Source organism: Dendropsophus ebraccatus, chromosome 13 (assembly GCF_027789765.1).
Source record: "Dendropsophus ebraccatus isolate aDenEbr1 chromosome 13, aDenEbr1.pat, whole genome shotgun sequence".
NCBI classification, from domain to species: Eukaryota; Metazoa; Chordata; class Amphibia; order Anura; family Hylidae; genus Dendropsophus; species Dendropsophus ebraccatus.
In genome coordinates this window covers 63,928,577-63,953,293 of record NC_091466.1, presented here as the reverse complement: position 1 = coordinate 63,953,293, position 24,717 = coordinate 63,928,577, and the positions used below count along the sequence as shown (strand labels likewise).

Here is a 24,717-nt window from a genome sequence, read left to right as displayed (position 1 = left end):
TCCCAACACGAGTGTTACTAGTTTGAACACCCCTCACACTTGTCTTGTATTATAAGAAACAATGTGATAATGAAGGTGTACATTTTAGTTTTACCACCAGGGGTCACTGTCTATATATGTTGTAGTTATCACAGCTGTAGTGAACTAAGGGTTATTGTTTTGTTTGTGATCTGCACACCAATGAGAGCTACTCTTCTCTTCTACCTATCTCTATCCTTTTTTCTTCTTGCATTCTCTTCTACACCACTCACAGGAGCTGTTACATACACCATGTAGGAAGTTGTCACATGGGGAGAGGAAGTGTAGACCCACACTGAGTTCAGTTATTCTTTGTTTCTCAGAGGAGCAAGACACACAGATCAGGCATCCTGCTGAATTTAGTCAGGATCCCTGTCCGGGACAGACCAGCTGTAGTGTACAGACACGTATGGAGAACACAGAGGCTTTCTTTCTTAGAGCAACACTTATACCTATAATGCAGTGCTAAACAACTAAAGAGAGGACAAGTCAGGGATCATCCCAACCCACACCGTGAACATTTTAAACACGGTGCAGGACAGTATCCTAACAGTAGAGGAACTCACCCGGATAGAGCAAAGCAGCTAAGAGCCTACGTACTCTCTTGCAGCGCAGGTGATCAGATAACTTTGGACACTTTGCTCAACTCAGGTAACTAGGACTGGGGCTTGTGTCACCCTGATAGGAGGGGTAACTCAACACTGCGGGACAAAAGGTGGCTATAGCGACAAAGGTCTAAACACGGGCACAAGTATTCTTCTTCTTTCAAGTATTCTCAAGTATTCTTCTTCTTCTAAAGTTCCGGCAGAACACAGTACTACATTGGGTTGGAACTGTCATGACCTACTCCTCTCCACTACTCTGAACTCTCTCTACTCTTCTCGGCACACAACCAAGCCAGCACTGCTACTCTACTTTCTGCCTCAACAGTTCTCGGTGCAGATCTAGTAAAGTCAAGATTGTATTATACTATTCACTTGTATCACGGAAGATCTACCAGTAAAGCTCACACCACACACTGAAGTCTATAAGTAAAGTCTATTCTGGGTTAAGTGCTGGACTCATCTAACCTGTGCCCACACTTTAAGCACAGTGCCCGTGTGTCCGGGGGTGGGTAACACCTCTCCTGGCCACCAAGCCCACCTGCTGCATAACACCCTCAGCACCCCTGATGATAGCGCTGCTACCAGGGGTGGGGGGGCGCCAAAATCAAATTCTGCATAGGGCGCCATCTACCCTAAAGCGGACACTGATTCTACATTATACAAATATTCAGCAGAATGAAAAGCGACCCTCTGATAAGACTGCCTGGACTGTGCTCCGACCTTGTGCTCCTGATTGTTTTGGCTTTGGGGACTGTAAATTTGTTCTCTTGTTAATATCAGAACTTGCAACATCCCCTCTATTTGCCTTAATATTGCCTTCTCTGATATAGAGGGTGAACTAAATATCTTGCATAATTGTTTACTCAGTTCGATATCAACCCAAAGGTTACTGAAATCAAGACTGTAGAACTTTATCATTTCACAATTTCAAAAGTCAATATAAAATCGATATATATGGAGATCAGCCGTACAATCCCACACACCCCGGAGACCACCCCAAGGTGCTGGTGAGTATTATGCCCCTGTTCACACTGTCAGGATATTCCTATTTCTGTCTTTATTGTAATAGAAATAATCTCTCAATGTTCTGAGTTATTGCAGCTGAAGGTGAACAAGCAAAGCTTCAGTGTAAAGCATGGTGGAGGGAAAACATAGCAGTGAAGCTCTGATGAGGCATATAATAGCTATGTACTAAGGCAATGTTCACACACAGAGTTTGATTAGTGATATTTTGTTGCAAATTGTGAAATCATGGCCATATAGTGGTGCTAAACGCTGTGTGCAAACATAACCTAAGGTAGTAGAGGAAGGGGGGAGGAGGCACAGCTGCAGCCTGAACTGTTGATTAGATGGGAAGTGGATTAATAATTTTTATTTATTACTTTACTAAAAGTATTCTGTCCTCCTTATGTGTAAGGGGCTGTAAGTTTACTGGCAGCTAAACTCCCTCCCAGCAATTCATTGCAAAGATAGAGAGAAACTGAGGTCCGGAAAGGTAACGTACTCACTAAGGTGTAATGACATGTGGTGGTACATTATAACACATTACTATGCAGAGCAATGCAGACACAGACATGTATGATATGTGATGATGAACATCCATGAGAATACACACAGGTATATACACAGATAACATGCTATCCCAGCCATGTGACAGGTGATATACACAGATAACACACTGTCCTAGCCATGAGGATATACACAGGGATATACACAGATAACATGCTATACTAGCCATGAGGATATACAAAGGGATATACACAGATAACATGCTATACTAGCCATGAGGATATACACAGATAACATGCTATACTAGCCATGAGGATATACACAGGGATATACACAGATAACATCATACCTCCCAACTGTCCCGGATCCGGCGGAACGGTCCCGATTTTGGGATCATGTCCCGCCGTCCGGGTAAAGCCCCCATGTGTCCCGCTGCTCTCCCCAGCCGGTCCCGCCGCACTGCTGATGGGCTAGCTCCTCCTCCACCACAGCTGCTGGTTTTTGACATAAGATGTGAGTCACATGGAGGCCCCTCATATACTCAAGAGCAGGGATTCTCAACCTGCGGGCGGCACAGGCTGTGGGGGTACGCGGGAGGGCGGGTGATTCAAAATCCTGTGGGATCTGGTGCGGAGCGGCAGAGTGAAGGAGCTGTAACTGTCACTCTGTGTACCCTGTGGCAGTGCGGGGGCTGGTGTGATGTGGATGGAGGAGACAGTGTGCTGCGGTGCCCGGGCTGTAGCTGCTTCCTGTGTGACCCGGTCACCGCAGTACACGTGCTGTTGCTGCAGGCTCTATCTGTAAAGGAGCTGAGGAGGCACTGAGGCTGCACAGGTATCTGGCCGACAAGTGTCTCCCCGGGCAGAGCTGCTGGAGGCCAGGGAGCACGGGCCCCACCACAGATGTAGGTAATGGATGTGTAGGATGGGGGAGGAATGGTCCAGGGCTGGGGGCACACTTACAAGATTTTACCCACGGCCGGTCCCGGTGTCTCCCGGCAAGCCCCGCCCCTGTTGATAAGCCCCAACCCCGATGCCACCCGCGGGAGGTATAGTAACTCTATCACTGACTATTAGATCACCCAGCTTTCCAGCAGCATCTATTGAAGTGAGTATAATTGAGGTCATCCAGCTTTCACAGTATCTCATAGTCAGTATAATGGAGGTCACCCAGCTTTCCCAGTATCTCATAATCAGTATAATGGAGGTCACCCAGCTTTCCCAGTATCTCATAGTCAGTATAATGGAGGTCATCCAGCTTTCCCAGTATCTCATAGTCAGTATAATGGAGGTCACCCAGCTTTCCCAGCATCTTGTATAGTAGTCAGTATAATGGCGGTCACCCAGCTTTCTCAGCATCTTGTATAGTAGGCAGTATAATGGAGGTCACCCAGCTTTCCCAGAATCTTGTATAGTAGTCAGTATAATGGAGGTCACCCAGTGTTCCCAGCATCTTGTATAGTAGTATAATGAAGGTCACCCAGATTTCCTAGCATCATGTATAGCAGTCAGTATAATGGCGGTCACCCAGCTTTCCCAGCATCTTGTATAGTAGTATAATGGTAATAGGTGACGTGGATATAAGGGCGTGGCGCATTGCCGTGACTGTCCCTCTTTCCTCCCAGCAAAAGTTGGGAGGTATGGATAACATACTATACGATACATGAGGACATAGACATAACACACTGTGCTAGCCGTGAGGATATACACAGGGATATACATAGACAGCACATTGTACTAGCCATGAGGATATGCACAGGCATATACACTGATAACATGCTATACTATCCATGAGGATACACACAGGGACATATACAGAAAAAACACTGTCCTAGTCATGAAGATACACACAGTGATATAAACACAGATAACATGCTGTACTATCCATAAGAATACACACAGGGATATACACAGAGGACAAGCTATACTAGCCATGAGGATACATAAAGGGATATACACAGAGGACATGCTATACTAGCCATAAGAATACACACAGGGATACACACAGATTACATGCTATCCCAGCCATGAGGATACAAAAAAGAAACAAATGGTGTCTAAATAAACCAGGAAGGTAAGGAACACTTCTACTAAGAAAAATCCCCCCCACTTAGGGCCACAAGCTCATCTAATGTCCTTTATCCTAATAAAATCAGGAATGTTTAGTAAATATAAAGAGAAGGCCGGACGTAACAGGGAGGCCAGCATGACAGGGGAGCTGGCACGGAAGGGGTTAACTGGAGAACTGTTCTGAGCGGGAGTTGCTAAGGGGAGGGGTAGGGGAGTTAGGGGAGGGTATATATATAACAGGCTCTTCCTGTATCTGGTCAGCACATGCGGAGCAGCAGTGAAGAGACCCGCCCTCCCTCCCTTAGTTGTGGGGGACAGGATAATGGGGTTGTAGTTGATTTGTCTCAGGGAGAGGGATGGTGTGTAGTTTTGTCATAGCAGCTGTTGGCGGGTTAGGGGGTCCTTGGGGTTGAAAAAATTGAAGTAAAAGGGGGGTACACGAGGTGAGGTGCACCCCCATTCCCCCTCATTTTGATTAAGGATCATCGGGGGACTTGGAGGAATCTGGGCTCCTGACTGGGTGGTGTCCCGGGGAGTAATGCGGGTTTTTTTTGGATAATCGGCCAGTGGCATTGGTCTTGGGGTAGGGCTCCTGAGCCTGGGGGAACCGGCTGGGGGTCGGAAGTGAGTGGTAATAGCCAGATACTTTGTGGCACAGTTATGGGTGGCCGGTTATAGTTTTAGCCTCAAGGACCTCCTTCCCGTTCTGGGTTCAGATAGCTGGGGGGTTAGTAGTGGCAGTATTATTTTTGCATAATGTTTTATGTTATTTGTGTGTTTGTTAATAAAATTGGCTGCTGTGGCCAAAATTTTTCCAAAACTGGGTCATTGTCTTCATTTTCTGTTGGGGTGGGGGGTTTGAAGGGGGGTGGGGGAAACGGAAGGATCAGCTTTCCCATGTCATGTGCACACTTCAAGCAGTTAAAAGAACGTCCACTAGATGGTGCTATAAGACAAGTATAAAACTCGTGTTTGCAAAGCCTAATCAGGCATTTATAGTAAGTAGTGCCTGTATGGCTATATCACTTGTAGATAGGTTCATTGGTAGTGACTGGTATCAGAGGAGAGGGGATGGCTGCCATCCACCCCTGCCATGGTAGATATGCACCACTAGTCTTGGGCGCTTATATAAAAACACGACAGCGACAAGTTTATCTCCTCACTGGAGCATCCTTATGCCACATGTATTGGACCGACTCCAGTTGATATCACCATCGCCTACAGTCACTACTGACTATAAGTGCCTGATTAGGCATTACAAACAAGTCCTATAGCACCATCTAGTGGACGTTCTTTTAACAGTTTGAAGTATGCACATTACATTTACTATACATTTCTGATTTTATCAGGACTCAATTAAATTTTTAGGGGAAGGATGAAGGACATTATGTGGGCTTGTGACCCTAAGGGGGTGCTATATAGCTATGAGGATACACACAGGGATATACACAAATAACATGCTGGCCTGGCCATGTGACAAGCATGATCTCTAGCTAATGACTTTAGACTGTAAAATAACAGCAGGAAACACATCATTATACACTAAGACAGTCATGTCAAACTCTGGCCCGCTGTACCATTATTTTTGGCCCGTCAGGCAATTCAGAGTTTGAATTACATCTGTCCCACCATCGCGGACAGCCGCTCTGACCACCCATATTATAATCTTGTAGGCCATAGGCAGTTTTTAGCCTGTGGCCTAAGAGTATGTGAGCTGTGTTCTGATGCCGGTAGTGCAATGATGTCATCACACATGTCCTGCACCGGGCCGCAGAAAAGGGTGAGTCCAAGCTAATGGGACAACCTGTCACCCCTGGACAGAAGATGAGTGTGCATCCGTATCTCCGCGGCATGCCCCACATCAGGAGCGGGATTGGCAGGATGGGGCAAGTATGGGGAGCTGTATCCAGGGGTAGGGTGAGTTCTTGGGGCCGTCCACAGGTGACAGGTTCCCTTTAACAACTGTTTTAGGGGCTGGCTACTATATAAGAGTCTATTGGGGAGGGCTGACTACTATATAAGAGACTATGGGGGAGGGCTGGCTACTATATAAGTGTCTATTGGGGAGGGCTGGCTACTATAAGAGACTATGGAGGAGGGCTGGCTACTATATAAGAGACTATTGGGAGGGCTGGCTACTATATAAGAGACTATGGGGAGGGCTGGCTACTATAAGAGACTATGGAGGGGGCTGGCTACTATATAAGAGACTATTGGGAGGGCTGGCTACTATATAAGAGACTATGGGGGAGAGCTGGCTACTATATAAGAGACTATGGGGGAGGGCTGGCTACTGTATAAGAGACCACAGGGGAGGACTGGCTACTATATGAGACTACGGGGAGGGCTGGCTACTATATGAGACTACGGGGAGGGCTGGCTACTATATAAGACTACGGGGAGGGCTGGCTACTATATAAGACTACGGGGAGGGCTGGCTTCTATATGGGACACTTGGGGGGGCTGACTACTATTTCGGCACTATTGGGAGGGCTGGCTAATATGTGGGGCAATTTTGGTTGAGTTGGCTACTACATGGGGTAATATTGGGGGGTTGGCTATTATATGGGTTGGGGTTTAATTATGTCATAATAATTTATCGTTGTCATTTATCATAGTGCATAGTGGAGGGAGACACACGCTTCAATAATTATCAAAGATGGCCCGCAACTTTGTCAGATTTTTTTTAATTTTGCCCACTGTGTATTTGAGTTTGACACCCCTGCACTAAGATGTAGATATACTAGGCTGGAGGTAGCAGCGATGCTACAATAAGCTTAGATGGTCTTCAGTATTCTGAGATAATGGCTGATGATGATGTCAACAGGGTGATAGGCTACAGATAAGGTAGCTGAGGTGGTTTTACATGCAGACTACAGTGTGTGCAAAGGGCCACTAGATGGCACTTTTAAGACTTGAAAAGGGAGCAGCATGAATACAAGGTACAGTAACATTTATACAGCATACATTCATTTTAGATAACAAAGACTGTAGAAAGAGATGACAGAAATAGTAGTAGATATTTGGAACAAACTTCCAGCAGAGGGGGTTGGTAAATACACTGTAAGTAAATGTAAACCTGCCAGGGATAAACATCTATCCATCCTAAGATAAGGAAATCTTCAGGCTCCAAAAGATGAGGCAGCTAAAAGAGTGTTTATAGATCCTAACTGTTCTAATAGAGAACAGATTAGGAGCAGAAAAAGAGGAGAACTGAATGTAGTCTATACCATATGTGGTGTCCCACTAGGGGTGTTACTATTTTTCACACCCTTCGCAAAAGTCTGTACTTTTTGTGGTACTTTTTTTACTACAAGCAAAAGTAGTATTAAGAGTTGACCACTAGATGCCACTGTATTGTATACTGATATATGGAAGCTGCACAGCTGAAGGATCAGAAAGGGTTATTGTATGTATGTGTACCAGAATCTGCGCACCAGTAGGATTTCTGCTTTCTTTACTCCTATCACCTCTTCTCTCTATTCTTCTATTGCACTCTTTTCACCCAATCACAGCACACCCCACAAGCTGTATAGGAAGTTAGTCACTTTGGTGGGGGAGGAGCAAGAGCTTTCCATTCGGGACAGTGTGGACAAAGGACACAACACAGATAGCTCTCCACCGCAGTCTTGTCCGGGCCCTGGCCCTCTGCCAGGTCCTTGTAGTTCAGTCTTAGTCAGTACCCCACATGGGTAGGACGCAGAACAACACACTGTCGCCAACGTACCCACCCAAAGCACTATGCAGTGTTAAACCTCTTAGGAGAGGACCAGCCTACAGATAATCTCAACCCACGCCGTGGACAAGAAGTCACAGTGCAGGACAGTATTCACTATAGAACCAAAGAGCTGGGAACTGATCTGGGTGGGGCAAAGTTGCAAGCAAGCCTATGAACTCCATCTTGCAGCGCGGGTGTCAGCAGGGAACCCTCAGCATTCCGCTCAGTCCAGGTAACAAGGTCTGGGGCCTATGTCACCCATTAGTATGGTTCGGCCAACGCTAGTGGGCATAAGGTGGTGTGAAGACTAAAGGAAAGGTCAATACACAGGCACAGGTGTTCTCCTTCTTGTTCTTCTTCCTCTTCTTCTACAAGTATATTCTCCAACATCCCGGCAAAGCACATTTCTACGTGGGTTGAGATTCTCTACTCTACCTCAGCACAACTCTATCAACACAACTATCTCCTACTCAGCACTTATCTCACAGATCTGGTTGTCTTATGTTCAAGTCTCTATTACCTGCTGCACATTTGTATCCTAATACTCGAACGAGTACCAAGCTTGGACGAGCATGCTTGCTCATCAATAATATAGCATTCTGAGTTAGCGATGTTTGTTTGCAGAATTCTGAGTCTGGAATGTTTGTTCACCACGTTCTTAGTTCCAAATGTTTCTTCGCAGTGTTCTGAGTTCGGAATGTTTCTTTGCATTGTTGTCAGTTTAAAATGTTTTTTTCACAGCATTTTGAGTTGTGAATGTTTGCACCAAACCCCCTGTCAGTGTCTATATTATGGGAGGTGGGAGCTTTGGTGAAAATCACAGCATGTCTAGGATATTTCCTAGTCATGTTTCTTTGCCGCGTTCTGAGTTCGGAATGTTTGTTTGTAGCGTTTTGAGTTCGGAATGTTTCTTCGCCACGTTCTTAGTTCCAAATGTTTCTTTGCCACGTTCTGAGTTTGAAATGTTTCTTCGCCACGTTCTGAGTTCGGATTGTTTCATCGCCACGTTCTAAGTTCGAAATCTTTCTTCGCAGTATTTTGAGTTTGGAATGTTTCTTTGCCGCGTTCTGAGTTCGGAATGCTTGTTTGTAGCGTTTTGAGTTCCAAATGTTTCTTTGCCAGATTCTGAGTTTGAAATGTTTTTTCGCCAAGTTCTGAGTTCGGATTGTTTCATCGCCACGTTCTTAGTTCGGAATCTTTCTTCGCAGTATTTTGAGTTTGGAAAGTTTCTTTGGTGGGTTCTGAGTTTGTAATGATTTTTCGCAGCGTTTTGAGTTCAGAATGTTTTTTTGTCGTGTACTAAGTTTTACTAAGTTTAGAATGTCTCTTTGGCGCATTCTGAATGTTTCTTCGCAGTGTTCTGAGTTTGGAATGACAGTGGGTTTGGTGCAAACATTCAGAACCCTACTGTCAGTGTCTATATTATGGGAGGTGGGAGCTTTGGTGTAAATCACAGCATATCTAGTATATTTCCTAGTTATGTTTCTTCGCCACATTCTGAATATTTGTAGGCAGTGTTCTGAGTTCAGAATGTTTCTTCTCGGCGTTCGGAATGTTTTTTCGCAGTATTCTAAGTTCGAAATTTACTGCATTCTGTGTTTGGAATGTTTCTTTGCAGCGTTCCGAATTTGAATGTTTTTTTGCAGCGTTTTTTTTTGCAGTATGGAATTTTTCTTTACAACGTTCTGAGTTCGGAATGTTTCTTCATAGTGTTCTGAGTTTGGAACGTTTCTTCGCAACGTTTTGAGTTCGGAATCTTTCTTCACAGTTTTCTGAGTTCGGAATGTTTTTTCGCTGCATTCTGAGTTCGGAATCTTTCTTCACAGCTTTCTGAGTTTGGAATGTTTTTTCTCCTCGTTTTAAGTTCAGAATCTTTCTACACAGCATTTTGAGTTCAGAAAGTTTCTTTGCAGCGTTCTGAGTTAAGAATATTTGTTGGCCATGTTCTGTGTTTGTAATGTTTCTTCAGCACGTTTTGAGTTCGGGATTTTTCTTTGCCACATTCTGACTACCGAATGTTTCTTCACTGCGTTTTGAGTTCGGAAAGTTTCTTTGCTGCGTTCTGAATGTATGTTTGCAGCATTCTGAGTTCGGAATGTTTCTTCATAGTGTTCTGAATGTTTCTTCGCCGCGTTCTGAGTTCGGAATGTTTCTTTGCAGCGTTCTGAGTTCGGAATGTTTCACTTTGCGGCACCCCACCATTACATTTAGGAGAAACCGCACAATTGGTGATGTGGTTAGCAATAGTAGAAGTGGTGACTCGCAGAGTACAAGGCTAGCACGTTTTTACGTAGGTAAGAGGAAAAGACCCCTGTGGACCCACTTCAAAGAGCACTGCTACTCTGTAAGGTCAAACAATGGGGGTTTCCCGCCTCATCGAACATGTCAAGTCAAGCATGGCGGGGACACAGGGTTCCTACGCTTTCTTGGTCTGGAAAGGGTTACCCAGCCACCAGGGGGCGGAGATTATCACTGCTACTTACTTCAAAGAGAATCCTTTAGGATATCCAAATTGGAAGCAACCAGTTCCACAGGTCTGAATGAAAGGAATGATCAGAGTATGTTTATATAATATGGTGCCTTATATATTTACATAATGCTGCCATTTATCTTTGTGCTTGCCATTTGGTTGTCACATTTTATTTCATAACATTCACCTGTGCATATAAAGCACCTCCCTGGTGTGACGTATCGCCCTGGCTTAGAGGAAGGGAATAGTCCTTAAATAGCTATCCCAGTTGATGTACCTGGACCTTCACTGCTCCATCTTCCTCTCCCTGCACAAGAGAAAATAAAGCTTTGAAGACGTCTCTCCCCGTGAGTGCTGGAGTTTGTTCTTTTATGCATATTTGTTACTCATTCTATGCACCCCGGTTGACTCACCTGTACATGTGCCCTAAGAACTTCCAGCTCCCAGCTAAATCCTTTTTTGGGATTCAGTGTGAGCAGTGCGGGTTTGCCATTCACTCCCACGCCATAATTACCGTAAATTTACTGTAAAAGTAATTTACAATGGTATTGCCAACAGACACCATTTATATAGATTTCTATAGATTTTTCTTTCATATTTCACCAACATAATATATTCCTGCAATACAAAGCAAGCATTATACAGCATTACCTTCAGTATTGTACAGCTATTGTAGGAAAGGATACATTAAGTGCAGTGATTAGTGACATCACCAAAGGTTCTTTAGCTCGGTAAGTTCCCCATCTGGATGTGATGCATATCCCCTCCAGATTTCTCTCCTGCAGGGCACTGATCTCACTGATCGGTACTGGCAGGAGAAGGGAGAGGACTGTGCAGCTATCAGTAGCTGCACAGCTTATCCTGCCATCCAGCACAGTGCTGAAACCGGTAACTTGCTGAAATCAGCACTGTGCCCAACCATCTGGAAAGGAGTCAGGGCAGTCTGACAGTGTCGGGCTGCCCTGTCTCCTGAATGTGTGGTGTCACCCGCTGAGAGGCGCACCGGTCACTTGCCAGATAGTGAACTGTGACGACACTGCAGTAGTGGTTGGTCAGGGAATAGCTTGGCCAGGTATTATACTGTCGTGACGCCAGTGGCGGTTGGGCACACAGGTATGGTGGCACACCTGCTTTTATTTTAGTGCGGCTGGCTATACCCTTTCCCTTGTGGTCAGTAACCTGCCGGGCTGTTTGGGGGTCTCTTGGGTACTTATCACGCTGGTCCGGAGTGGAGTTGTGACCCACCCAGACTATTGGTACTGCCACCCACAGATAGGGGAGATGACCCAAGGAAAATGCAATGACTGTGCATGTGCTTGGACAAGAATCACAGAGTCTCCTTACAATAAATAAACTCTTCTTTACTGCAAGAATACTTGATATAATGATACACAGTAGGTTTCCAGCTTGATAAATTACTTTAGACCTTAGTGACCGGATCTGTGCTGAGAGCTGAGAAGAGTAACAGTCGTGCTGACTGGGTTGGGTGCTGAGAGGTAGAAGAAGTTCAGAGAAGTAGAGAGGAGGATGTTGAGAGAGTCCCAGCCCAAAGTAGTCTATTCAGAATAAAGAGGGCACATTGATAATGTATGGGAAAGAAGAAGAAAAAATACAAGCCAGAGCGCCTCATAGGGTGACACAGTATAGCACTTTAAAAATATGTGTAGCACACATCCAGGTTTCGGTTCACCTGATGTGGTTGTGAACAGTCACAATCACTACAAGACGCATATGTAGGACCAAATAAATGCCGACCGCTGCTGGAAGTCATCCACCGTCGCCCGTCCGGGTCCAAGAAATCCAGGTACAATGTTCAAACAAAAAGGAGATACCTCCGCGCAGACCGCTTAAAATAGTAGCAACTGTTTATTTTTAAATAATAAAGTACATATCCACAGGTAACGCGTTTCTGGACCGCTGGGCTCTCTTTCTCAAACCTCAAGGATATAAAAGGACACTGAGCACATGCTGATATATATATATATATATATATATATATATATATATACACATACCAGTACAAATTAACCCTGAAGTCCAATACACATTAATGACGATTATTTAACAATTTCCACATCATCAAAGTATGAATCATCAAACCCATCATTGGTTATTACTAAGAAATCTCCAAACTAAACTCTTACAAGATATAAAACAATATATAAACAGATAAGCATGTGTAACACATGTCAGCAAGTCTCCATTCTAATCATCAGGATAGGACCTTTGCACATGCTCTCTCTGGCCGAAGCCATAGCAACCAGAGTGTGCTGCAGGTCCTGTCAGGTAGAAACTCACGGCATGATCACTCTGCAGCTACTGCTTAACCCCTTAACGATTGCGGGCGTATATTTAAGCCCTGCGGTCGTTAAAGGTGTTCACAGCGGGGCCGCGCGGCAACCTGGCTGTGAACCGCCGTAGTCCCGGGTGCGGCATGTAGCCCGGGACCGCAGCTATTAGCGGGCACGGTCCAATCGCCATGCCCACTAATAAGGTGATCAGACTGGTAAACACACGGGTTGCCCCAGAACTTCATGCCATGTACACTAGTACTAACTCAAATAACCACTAACTATGAAGATCTAACTTAAAACTTAACTTTTATTACTTATACTAATAAATAATTGTGCGAAATCTTGAGATTAAAATTGAATGGAGTAGCTCAGTGTCTGGATCAATATTGTACGGTGTGTATTATGCTTTCACTTGTCTTAGTTGTATTGTATGTCTGTCAATAGACGCAAATTCTTGTACTAGAAACAGCAGATCACTCGGTATCCAAATAGTTGATCAAATTGATCTATATATTAATAGCTGTTTGGGTGTCTAGGGAACTCACAGTTCCTAACACCTTAGGGCTGGGTTCACACTATGTATATTTGAGGCTGTATTTGGTCCTCATGTCAGGTCCTCATAGCAACCAAAACCAGGAGTGGATTGAAAACACAGAAAGGCTCTGTTCACATAATGTTGTAATTGAGTGGATGGCCGCCATATAACGGTAAATAACTGCCATTATTTCAATACAACAGCCGTTGTTTTAGGGTATATTCACACAGGCGGGCTCGCAGCGAGATTCTCGCTGCGCGCCCGGCAGGTCCTGGCAGTTCCCATAAACTACATACTTGCTGCGGTCTAAACGACCGCAGCGAGTATGTAATTATACCGCGCTTAACCCCTTCTACTCCCGCCGGCTCCCCCGCTGTAAGCAGCATACATTACCTGTCCTCGCTGCACGGGTCCGGCGTCCTGCTCTCCTGTCCGGCCAATTAGTGTGTTGCCCAGCCGCAGCCACTGATTGGCTGGGCGGGAGAGCAGGACGCCGGACCCGTGCAGCGAGGAGAGGTAATGTATGCTGCTTACAGCGGGGGAGCCGGCGGGAGTAGAAGGGGTTAAGCACGGTATAATTACATACTCGCTGCGGTCGTTTAGACCGCAGCAAGTATGTAGTTTATGGGAACTGCCAGGACCTGCCGGGCTCGCAGCGAGAATCTCGCTGCGAGCCCGCCTGTGTGAATATACCCTTAAAATAACAGCACATATTTGCTGTTAAATGACGGCCATCCACTCAATTGCAACATTATGTGAACAGAGCCTTTCTGTGTTTTCAATCCACTCCTTGTTTTGGTTGCTATACAGCCTCAAATATACAGCCTCAAATATACAGCCTCAAATATACGTAGTGTGAACATAGCCTAAGTTAGGATGTATAGTCACTTTAAATAGCACCAGTAGAAATTCGCCATGTTTTAAATAATCATACACTGTAGGTATGCACTCAAATAAATGATGTTCAAGTATGGCAGTGGCAGATGCAACCTTATGAACTCATCAATATCAGATAGTGTAACTACTAATCGCTAGTATATAATTACTGTATAGCAAGATAGTGTTGCTGATAGGATGCGGTATTCAAATTCTGCCTACTTTTAAAGTTGCATACACACTGAAGCAGATAGTCCGTCGCTATTATGATCAACAGTCAGTGCTTTCATAGAGCGATAGTGGGGGAATCCCCTTTATGTATCGCTATATTGCACAAACTCAATGTGTTCTCACAAACACTCAGTCTTTGTTTCTATGGTTGTGATCTGATGTAATATGACAAGTAATGTTGCTAATGGAATGTATACACACACCGTAATGGTGTTGTTCCAGCCCAGCACCGCGGCCGACAGCGCCGGGGTAAACACCGTCAGATAGCACTATTAGATATGATGTTCGGTTCAGGGAAGAAACAGAGTGCTGCACCTCACACCTATGGCTGATACTAGTGCCGCTAGGCTAAATAAAAAACACATCAGAATTTTGTGTATGAATTGATCAAGCCATACTGCCCCATGTACCTCGTGCCGGTATCTGATACACATGGGTCCCTACACTAAGTCCACACCGTGCCAATCAGTGGCCACCAACCCCGCAGGCGCGCACAGCCAGGGAACAGGGGCCATGGGACGGCCCTGCGACCCCCATGCCACAGGACCAGACCCAAAAACACCACACCAGAACCCGGCCAGCACCGCCGGAGGAGAAGGTCGCCCCCAAGCAGCACAAGTCTGGATAAGGTATTACACTCACCATAGCTGCAGCAAACAGAATGGGAAAAAACAGGAGGGATTAAAACCATGTGCACTCAGGTGTCTCCTGCTAATTGCAGTCACGTGGGTCTCACCAGGAGGAGTGCAATACACAGAGAAAAGAGAGAAACAAAATGTGGTTCAGGGAAGAAACAGAGTGCTGCACCTCACACCTATGGCTGATACTTGTGCCGCTAGGCTAAATAAAAAACACATCAGAATTTTGTGTATGAATTGATCAAGCCATACTGCCCCATGTACCTCGTGCCGGTATCTGATACACATGGGTCCCTACACTAAGTCCACACCGTGCCAATCAGTGGCCACCAACCCCGCAGGCGCGCACAGCCAGGGAACGGGGGCAATGGGACGGCCCTGCGACCCCCATGCCACAGGACCAGACCCAAAAACACCACACCAGAACCCGGCCAGCACCGCCGGTGGAGAAGGTCGCCCCCAAGCAGCACAAGTCTGGATAAGGTATTACACTCACCATAGCTGCAGCAAACAGAATGGGAAAAAACAGGAGGGATTAACCCTTTAAGGACATGGCCCATTTTCGTTTTTACGTTTTCGGTTTTTCCTCCTTGTGTTTAAAAGGTCATAGCACTTGCATTTTTCCACCTAGAAACCCACATGACCCCTTATTTCTTGCGTCACTAATTGTACTTTGCAATTACAGGCTGAATTGTTGCATAAAGTACACTGCGAAACCAGAAAAAAATTCAAAGTGTGGTGAAATTGAAAAAAAAAACGCATTTCTTTTATTTGGGGGAAATGTGTTTTTACGCCATTCGCCCTGGGGTAAAACTGACTTGTTATGCATGGTCCTCAAGTCGTTACGATTAAAACGATATATAACATGTATAACTTATATTGTATCTGATGGCCTGTAAAAAATTCAAACCGTTGTTAACCAATATACATTCCTTAAAATCGCTCCATTCCCAGGCTTATAGCGCTTTTATCCTTTGGTCTATGGGGCTGTGCGAGGTGTCATTTTTTGCGCCATGATGTGATCTTTCTATCGGTACCTTGATTGCGCATATACGACTTTTTGATCGCTTTTTATTACATTTTTTCTGGATTTGATGCGACCAAAAATGCGCAATTTTGCACTTTGGGATTTTTTTGCGCTGACGCCGTTTACCGTACGAGATCAGGAATGTGATTAATTAATAGTTCGGGCGATTACGCACGCGGCGATACCAAACATGTTTATTTATTTATTTATTTGTTTACTTTTATTTAAAACCTGGGAAAAGGGGGGTGATTCAGACTTTTATTAGGGGAGGGGGATTTTTACTATTAACAACACTTTTTTTTTTTTTTTTACACATATACTAGAAGCCCTCCTGGGGGACTTCTAGTATATACACTTGGATCTCTCATAGAGATCTCTGCAGCATAGATATGCTGCAGAGATCCATGAGATCGGCACTCGTTTGCTTTCGGCTGCTGCAGCCGGAAACAAACGAGTGCCGAGCCGAGGACGGCGCCATCTTGGACGCGTCCCCGGCCGGCATCAGTAACGGAGATCGCTCCTCCGGGACAAGGTCCCGGAGGAGCGATCTCCCCCACTAGACACCAGGGAAACGTTGCCTCCGGTAATCGGAGGCAGCTGTCAACTTTGACAGCTGCCTCCGATTAGCTAATTAGCGGGCACGGCGATCGGACCGTGCCCGCTAATAGCGGCGGTCCCGGGCTACACGCGGCACCCGGGATCGCGGCACTTCAAAGCGGGGCCGCAGCGCGGCCCCGCTTTGAAGTGCTAATGAGGACATAAGACGTACCGGTACGTCCTATGTCCTTAAGAGGTTAAAACCATGTGCACTCAGGTGTCTCCTGCTAATTGCGGTCATGTAGGTCTCACCAGGAGGAGTGCAATACACGGAGAAAAGAGAGAAACAAAATGCGGTTCAGGGAAGAAACAGAGTGCTGCACCTCACACCTATGGCTGATACTAGTGCCGCTAGGCTAAATAAAAAACACATCAGAATTTTGTGTATGAATTGATCAAGCCATACTGCCCCATGTACCTCGTGCCGGTATCTGATACACATGGGTCCCTACACTAAGTCCACACCGTGCCAATCAGTGGCCACCAACGCCGCAGGCGCGCACAGCCAGGGAACGGGGGCCATGGGACGGCCCTGCGACCCCCATGCCACAGGACCAGACCCAAAAACACCACACCAGAACCCGGCCAGCACCGCCGGCGGAGAAGGTCGCCCCCAAGCAGCACAAGTCTGGATAAGGTATTACACTCACCATAGCTCACCGCCAGATAGCACTATTAGATATGACACTCGTATACTACTCCATTGATTAAAACCTATTTACAGTCTACCCACCTGGTTATATATCGCTGTAATCGTAACAACTTGACGGAAATATATAACAAGTCAGTTTTTTTCCCCCAAATATCCCCCAAATATTACCCCAAATATCCCCCAAATAAACAAAATGCTTTTTGTTTTTTTTTCAATTTCACCACACGTTGAATTTTTTCCTGCTTTTGCAGAGTACTTTATGAAAAAATTTAGCCAGTAAAAGTTATACATGTTACATATCGTTGTAATCGTAATGACTTGACAGACATATATAACAAGTCAGTTTTACCCCCAAATATCCCCCAAATATTACCCCAAATAAACAAAATGCTTTTTTTTTTTTTTTCAATTTTACCACACGTTAAATTTTTTCCTGCTTTTGCAGTGTACTTTATGAAAAAAATTCAGCCTGTCATTGCGAAGTACAATTAGTGGTGCTATGCTATGGCCTTTTAAGCACAAGGAGGGAAAAACGAAAACGCAAAAAACTAAATTGGCCCGGTCCTTAAGGGGTTAACATACATCATACTAACTCAGATCAAAATAAATAAATCATTATATATACAGATTGTTATGGTGCTAAGGACCTCCTGCCTTTAAAAATACATTCAGTATCCATTACTATAAACACTATATTGCACATATAAACTAGGGATCAAGATAAAACCAAAACAGAGCGATCTACAGACTGACCACCAGATGGTGCTACATAAATAAATAAATATATAGGTGTAAGAATGTTATAAAACTCCATAACTAACCTAAATATATGGTAAATAAATACATTTATAAATAAGATAAAAATACAGATGCAAATAAATCGTTTCAACAACAAAAAATTCATATAAATTACGGAAGCATATATCTACCCCTTAGACATCTAGATGTTGCTTTCAATAGTTCCTTTTTGTTTGAACATTGTACCTATATTGATAATGTGACTTATTAACTAATTTATGTGATATGACTTTCTGTTTTTAGAAGCAGAGAATTTCAAAGTTTGTAAAGTGCACATTTTTCAGATTTTTCATGATATTTTGATGTTTTTCACAAAAAAGACAGTGACCAAATTTTGCCACTATCATAAAGTGCCATATGTTACGAAAAAACAATCTCAGAATCGCTTGCATATGTTAAAGCATCACTGAGCAATAAGATTAAGCACATAAAGTGAGACAGGTCAGAAGGGGTTAAAAGAAAAAAAAGCTATACTTACCTCACTTGTATGGTTCCTCTAGTCCCCCAGCTACTCCTCTCCCTGCTCTGTATGAGTTAGATCACTCGCGTCGGCAGGGGGCAGGGCTTCCCGAGGCATGGGCGGGGCTTCCCGGGAGATATCGGGGATATGGTTTCAACATGAGGGCCCGACAGCTACCGCAGCCTCCGACGCTGGGGCCCTCTGAGAACAGGCAGCATCATTCTATGGCTGTCTGGGGGCCCCAGGTGCTGGACAGTCAGTGGGAGTGGGGGACGGGCCTCCAGTCCTCCGATGGCCCAGTCCGACACTGTCTGGCGGTGCCGGTCTGTTTATGTAAAAAACTCCAAACAATGGACCTAGTGGTACATTCGCTTTAACTTAACATCCAGAATAATAATCCCCAAACCTCTTACTATTATATTACACTAGAAAATGTGCAATTAGGTTTGTTCCAAGGATGCCAGGAGGCCAAGCTATACCCTCGTTTTTGTTTGTTTTTTATGGGGGAATCGCCAATACACTTTACATGTAAAATTAAAATCTCACAAGAAGTGGGGATCAGGCTTAGGGATCAGGCTGAGGATAAGGCTTAGGGATCAGGCTGGGGATCAGGCTTAGGGATCAGGCTGGGAATCAGGCTTAGGGATCAGGGTGGGGATCAGGCTTAGCGATCAGGCTGGGGATCAGGCTTAGGGATCAGGCTGGGGATCAGGCTTAGGGATCAGGGTGGGGATCAGGCTTAGCGATCAGGCTAGGGATCAGGCTTGGGGATTCAGGCTGGGGATCAGGCTTAGGGATAAGGCTGGGGATCAGGCTTGGGGATTTAGGCTGGGGGGTACAGGCAGGGGGGGCTCAAGCTAATTGATGAATCTGGTGCTGTCTACCCCCTAGTTTCATTCTCCTCAGCCTGTGGTTCTCCATCTGTTGGAAAACTACAACTCCCACCATACTTTAATAGCCAAAGCCCATCAGAGCTCACTAAGAATGCTATATTATTTTAACTTTGATTTGTAGTTTTGCAACTTTGGCTCTTATGTCACGTTGGATGTTTTGTAACACCTACAGAGCCACAATTTGGGGAACACTGACCAAGTCAAAGTTTAGGCTGCTTGTTAGTTAGCTTACTGTATGTGAAAATTTTGCATCAAAATGAGGTGCAATTTTGATTTCCACGTCCCTCTACTGAGCAAGTAACAAAGGTGTTGAAAATAATAAATAAATAAATATTTTTTTATATTTATATATACAGTGGTGCCTTGGATTCAGAGCACAATTCGCTCCGGGACCGTGCTTGTAATCCAAATCCACTCTTAAACCAAAGCACATTTTCCCATAACCAATCATAGAAATGCAAATCATAGAAATTGGTTCCACACCCCAAAAATAATGATTATTATTTATGATTTATTTTGCTGCAACTTGCACTGGAGTTGTAAAGTATTTGCAATGGTAATTCTACCCCTTATGTTCACAGATGTTTTTCAGCCCTCCTGAACTCTTTTTCATCTTCAGGTTTTGTTGAGGTGATTTCCATCTATACATTAACCGTTCTGCATTTCTGCTTATATTAGAGTAGAGGGGTGCACATACTGATAATGGTTTAACATGTTTCTTTCAGCAAAATGAAGCTCTTGATTTTTCTTTGCTTGAGCCAAGTTTTGCTTTGTGCACTTGTGTGTGGTCACCATGGAGGACCACACGACGATGACCATGATCACCTCGACCACCATCATATTGAATCAAAGCTTCTCCACCAGATAGGTGAATCTAATGTCAAGTTTGCCTATAAGCTCTACAACTACCTGGCTACTACTAAACCCAATGACAACTTTTTCTTCTCCCCATTGAGTATTTCAATTGCATTTTCTTTGCTCTCACTTGGTGCCAAAGGCAAGACCCTGAGTCAGATCCGTGAAGGATTTGGTTTCACCCCTTCTTTGATGAAAGAAGAGAATATCCACGAGGGTTTTCATCAGCTTTTAAACTTCATAAACCAACCTAAAAGTAACCTCAACCTGAACATGGCCAACGCTCTCTTCATTGACAACAAAGTTAAACTTCACGAAAAGTTCTTAGATGGTGCCAAGAACTGGTATCAATCTGAAGCCATCTCCACCGATTTCCAAAAGGAAGGAGAAGCCCTAAAAGAAATAAATAGTTACGTGGAGAAGAAAACCAATGGAAAAATTGAACATTTGTTGGACGATCTTTATCCGCAGAACATTCTAGTTATGGTAAATATGGTCCTCTTCAAGGGTAAGTGGCAAAGCCTTCAGCTTATGCTTCTATTTCCAAAAAAAGCACCACACCTGTCCTCAGGTTATGTGTGGTATTACAACTTGACTCCATGTACTTCAATGGAACTGAGCTGCAATACTGCACGCAAACTGGTGACAAAAGTGGCGCTGTTTAGCTACAAAAATGGCCATGTTTTTGCAATTCTGAATAACCCCTCTAAGAAGGAAGTATATCTTATGGAAATAGCTATTTTAATTGTTATGGGGCCCATAGAGATGAAGGGCCCCCTATATCCAACTGGCTTGTGAACTTGCATAGGTGTCAATAGGCAGCATTTGGCAGATGGGGGAGCTGACTGATGTGTCGCACTGTCCGTACTCTTCACAAGGTATATGGGGGGGTTGTTGTCTTACTAGTATAGGAGGGCATGGTGCCATAAATTAGCCACAGGAACTTATTTTATTTTTCTTACTGGGATCAGTATAAGTCCAATTCTTGGCACCTTCACCCGTCAAGTCAAAAGGACCAAGGCTCTCCAGTGATTATTGTATCCTCTCCATTTTTTTTAACCAGATACAGCACCATACACTAAGTTTTTGCCTTTGCCTTATACTGCAGCCCACAGCATCTCAATCCAATTCTAGTGATAGAAGCTAAGTTGCAGTACCAGGCATAGCCACAACCAAATGCATGGCGCTGTGTCTGGTAAACAATGAAGGGGATGTGAAGCTTTCCAGATTGCAGATGTTACTTCCACTTATCAGGTCGAAATGCTGGGCATACAAGCCCTCAGTGTTGATCTACTTTAGAGACAAGCAATTAGTATTACAGTCTAAGGCCACGTTCACACAATGTCTTATTTTAATAAATAACATCTGTTGTTGCAGTTTGCAACACCCAACGCTATTTATTGAAATATTAAATGACAGTGCTTTATATGGAATCCCGGCTGGAGTGTATACACACTGTATACACTCTGACAGAGATTCAATGCGGCGCACAGAAAACTGGCGTCAAAATTGACCGTGCAGACAATGTAAAGTGTGGTTCCGGCAGCACTTTACATTGTCTCCTATGGTTAATTTGAAATGTGGACAAACCCGAATGTGCCCGCATTACAATTCAAAAGAAATTATGTTTATGCAGACGGCAGCAGTCGTTCTGTGACACGGCCGCTGTCTTACAGAATGTGAACATGGCCTAAAGCCATATTACATGGCACGATCTAGACCTGTCAGATCAGCGCTTGCTTTCTCCTCGTTCCCCGCTCGCTGTCTGTGCTATTACACGCACAGGCAGCGAGCGGGAAGGAGCGGAGGGCCGTGGGGAGCTGCGAGAGGGGCTGCTCGGATGATCTAGGGGTGGCCCATTGAAGAGAGCAGCAGTCTGCTGCCACCGCTCCTGTAGTGCAGAGCGAAGGGCAGCAGGCCGTCGCTATCATGATCGTTTGGATACAACATGTTGAAAGACCACAATGTCGTTTGATCGCTGCCTTTTAACATGACCTATTACACGATTTTGGCCAGCTGGCAATCGATCAAGTATGGCAAATAATTGCTTGGTGTAAAACTATTATTTGTACACCCTTGGAGATTAATGGCGTTGTTTTATAGTAAGATTATTGTTGCTCATAGCAACCAGTCCCAGCTCTGCTTTTATTTTCCATAGCAACCAGTCCCAGCTCTGCTTTTATTGTGCATAGCAACCAATCACAGGTTCCCAGAGAATCTTACTATAAGATACACACTTATTTGTACACACTTGGAAATGAATGGCATTGTCTTATAGAAAGATTATTGTTGCCCATAGTAACCAGTCCCAGCTCTGCTTTTATCATCCATAGCAACCAATCCCAGCTCTGCTTTTATTGTCCATAGCAACCAGTCCCAGCTCTACTTTTATTGTTCATAGCAACCAGTTTAAGCTCTGCTTTTATTGTCCATAGCAACCAATTCCAGCTCTTTTATTGTCCATAGCAACCAGTCCCAGCTCTTTTACTGTCCATAGCAACCAGTCCCAGCTCTGCTTTTATTGTCCATAGCAACCAGTCTCAGCTTCCCAGAGAATCCTACTATAAGATACATAAAGTTACTTAAGATGGTTTTAAGCAAAGAAACACATAAATGTGATTCAAGTACCCAAAGGTTTAAAATTCAAAATATGTAAATGTGATAGACATTAGTTACAATGTAATTTACTGGTTACATTTCTTGCAGGATCATGGGGACCCCCTTTTAAAGGATATCAAATCATAGAAGACTACTTCCATGTGGATAAGAACACTGTAGTGAAGATGCCAATGATGACCACAACAGGAGAATATCCAGTGGTCTTCAAGCCCGAAATAGGATATACAATAGTCGAGGTCCCCTACAAAGGAAACACCTCTGCAATGTTCATTATACCCAGCGAGGGAAAATTACATGATATTGAAAAAGCTCTTCTGAATGTGTCAATAGCATCCTGGGTCGGAGAAATGCGTCCAATGTAAGGCAGTGGCAAGAGAATATGCTGAATACATTGCATTACTTATCATGTAGTGATCCTGAGTTACATCCTGTATTATACTCCAGAGCTGCACTCACTATTCTGCTGGTGGGGTCACTGTGTATATACATTACATTACTTATCCTGTACTGATCCTGAGAGATCATAAATAAGAAAAAGGACATGATGCTAGTGTGTACAGAGCCTTATTTATAGATTATAATGCACTTTTTCTTTGCACAGGGAGGTTATGATAACGCTTCCCAGATTTACCCTTTCTTCTGAGCTTGATCTTCTGGGGCCGTTACAGGAATTAGGTCTTACAGACATTTTCTCTAACAATGCTGACCTATCCGGGATCACGGTGGAATCCGATATTAAAGTGACAAAGGTAAAATTCCTTTATATTTGGAGCAGTGGATAATGTGAGGGATGTGAGAAGTGGGGGGACGTGTCTGAGAGTAGGGCAGAGCTAAGTACACGCTATACCCCTGCCCACTAGGCCTGGGAAATCAGGAGACTTTTAAACGGAGATGTAGGGGGAGATTTATCAAACATGATGTAAAGTGAAACTGGCTCAGTTGCCCCTAGCAACCAATCAGATTCCACCTTTCATTTTCCAAAGAGTCTGTGAGGAATGAAAGGTGGAATCTGATTGGTTGCTAGCGGCAACTGAGCCAGTTTCACTTTACACCATGTTTGATAAATCTCCCCCGTAGTCTTTATTTCTTGTAATGTTTTATGTTCTGTTCTCAACCTCTGTAGGCTGTGCATCAAGCCATGCTGAGTGTGGATGAGGAGGGAAAAGAAGCTTCTGCCGCCACAGCCATTGGGATAGCAAATATAAGTCTCCCACCACATGTGAAAGTTGATAAACCTTTTATAATTTCCATTCAAAACAAAGATCTTGATACTGTTCTTTTCACCGGAAGGATTGTCAACCCAAAGAAATAAATTGACGCAGCACACTTCATCTACACAATAAAGTGCCGCCATTTACTTTCTGTAGTCTTGTCGTTATTATAGTAGACTTGTATGGTTCCAGAAGCCTGAGACGCTTCGAAAATCAGTGCTCGTTCACTGATGGCTCCGGAATCATGGAGCCAGGACTGGTCGAACAATCATGGTCTTTTGCTTTATTCATCCATGAGCCATAGATCCCCTATAACAGGGGTGGGGAACCTCCGGCCCGCGGGCCGCATCCAGCCCCTGAGACCTCCTGATGTGGCCCGCCGCTCTCCTGTGACGTGCGCCGTTCTGCACCAGGGGCATGAATAAGGGGTTAACTAGACCTACCAGGGGCATGAATAAGGGGTTAATTAGACCTACCAGGGGCGTCACTGGGGGTTTATTAGGATTAACAGGGGCATCACTGGGGGTTTATTAGGACTACCAGGGGCATCACTGGGCGTTTATTAGGACTACCAGGGGCATCACTGGGGGTTAACTCTTGCCACCGGGCATCACTAAGGATTCACATCAGATACTAGAGATA

The 24,717-nt window shown here is 44.5% G+C and overlaps 1 protein-coding gene across 1 annotated transcript; it reads left to right on the top strand.

The window, feature by feature from the left end:
- The first annotated feature begins 1,527 nt into the window (after positions 1–1,527).
- Positions 1,528–24,226, top strand: LOC138770332 (alpha-1-antitrypsin-like protein GS55-MS). Its single transcript, XM_069949358.1, has 5 exons — positions 1,528–1,630; positions 20,116–20,753; positions 22,952–23,222; positions 23,466–23,613; positions 23,988–24,226. The coding sequence occupies exons 1-5, from the start codon at positions 1,578–1,580 to the stop codon at positions 24,174–24,176; spliced, it is 1,299 nt and encodes a 432-aa protein (XP_069805459.1). The 5' UTR covers positions 1,528–1,577; the 3' UTR covers positions 24,177–24,226.
- The last annotated feature ends 491 nt before the right edge of the window (positions 24,227–24,717 follow it).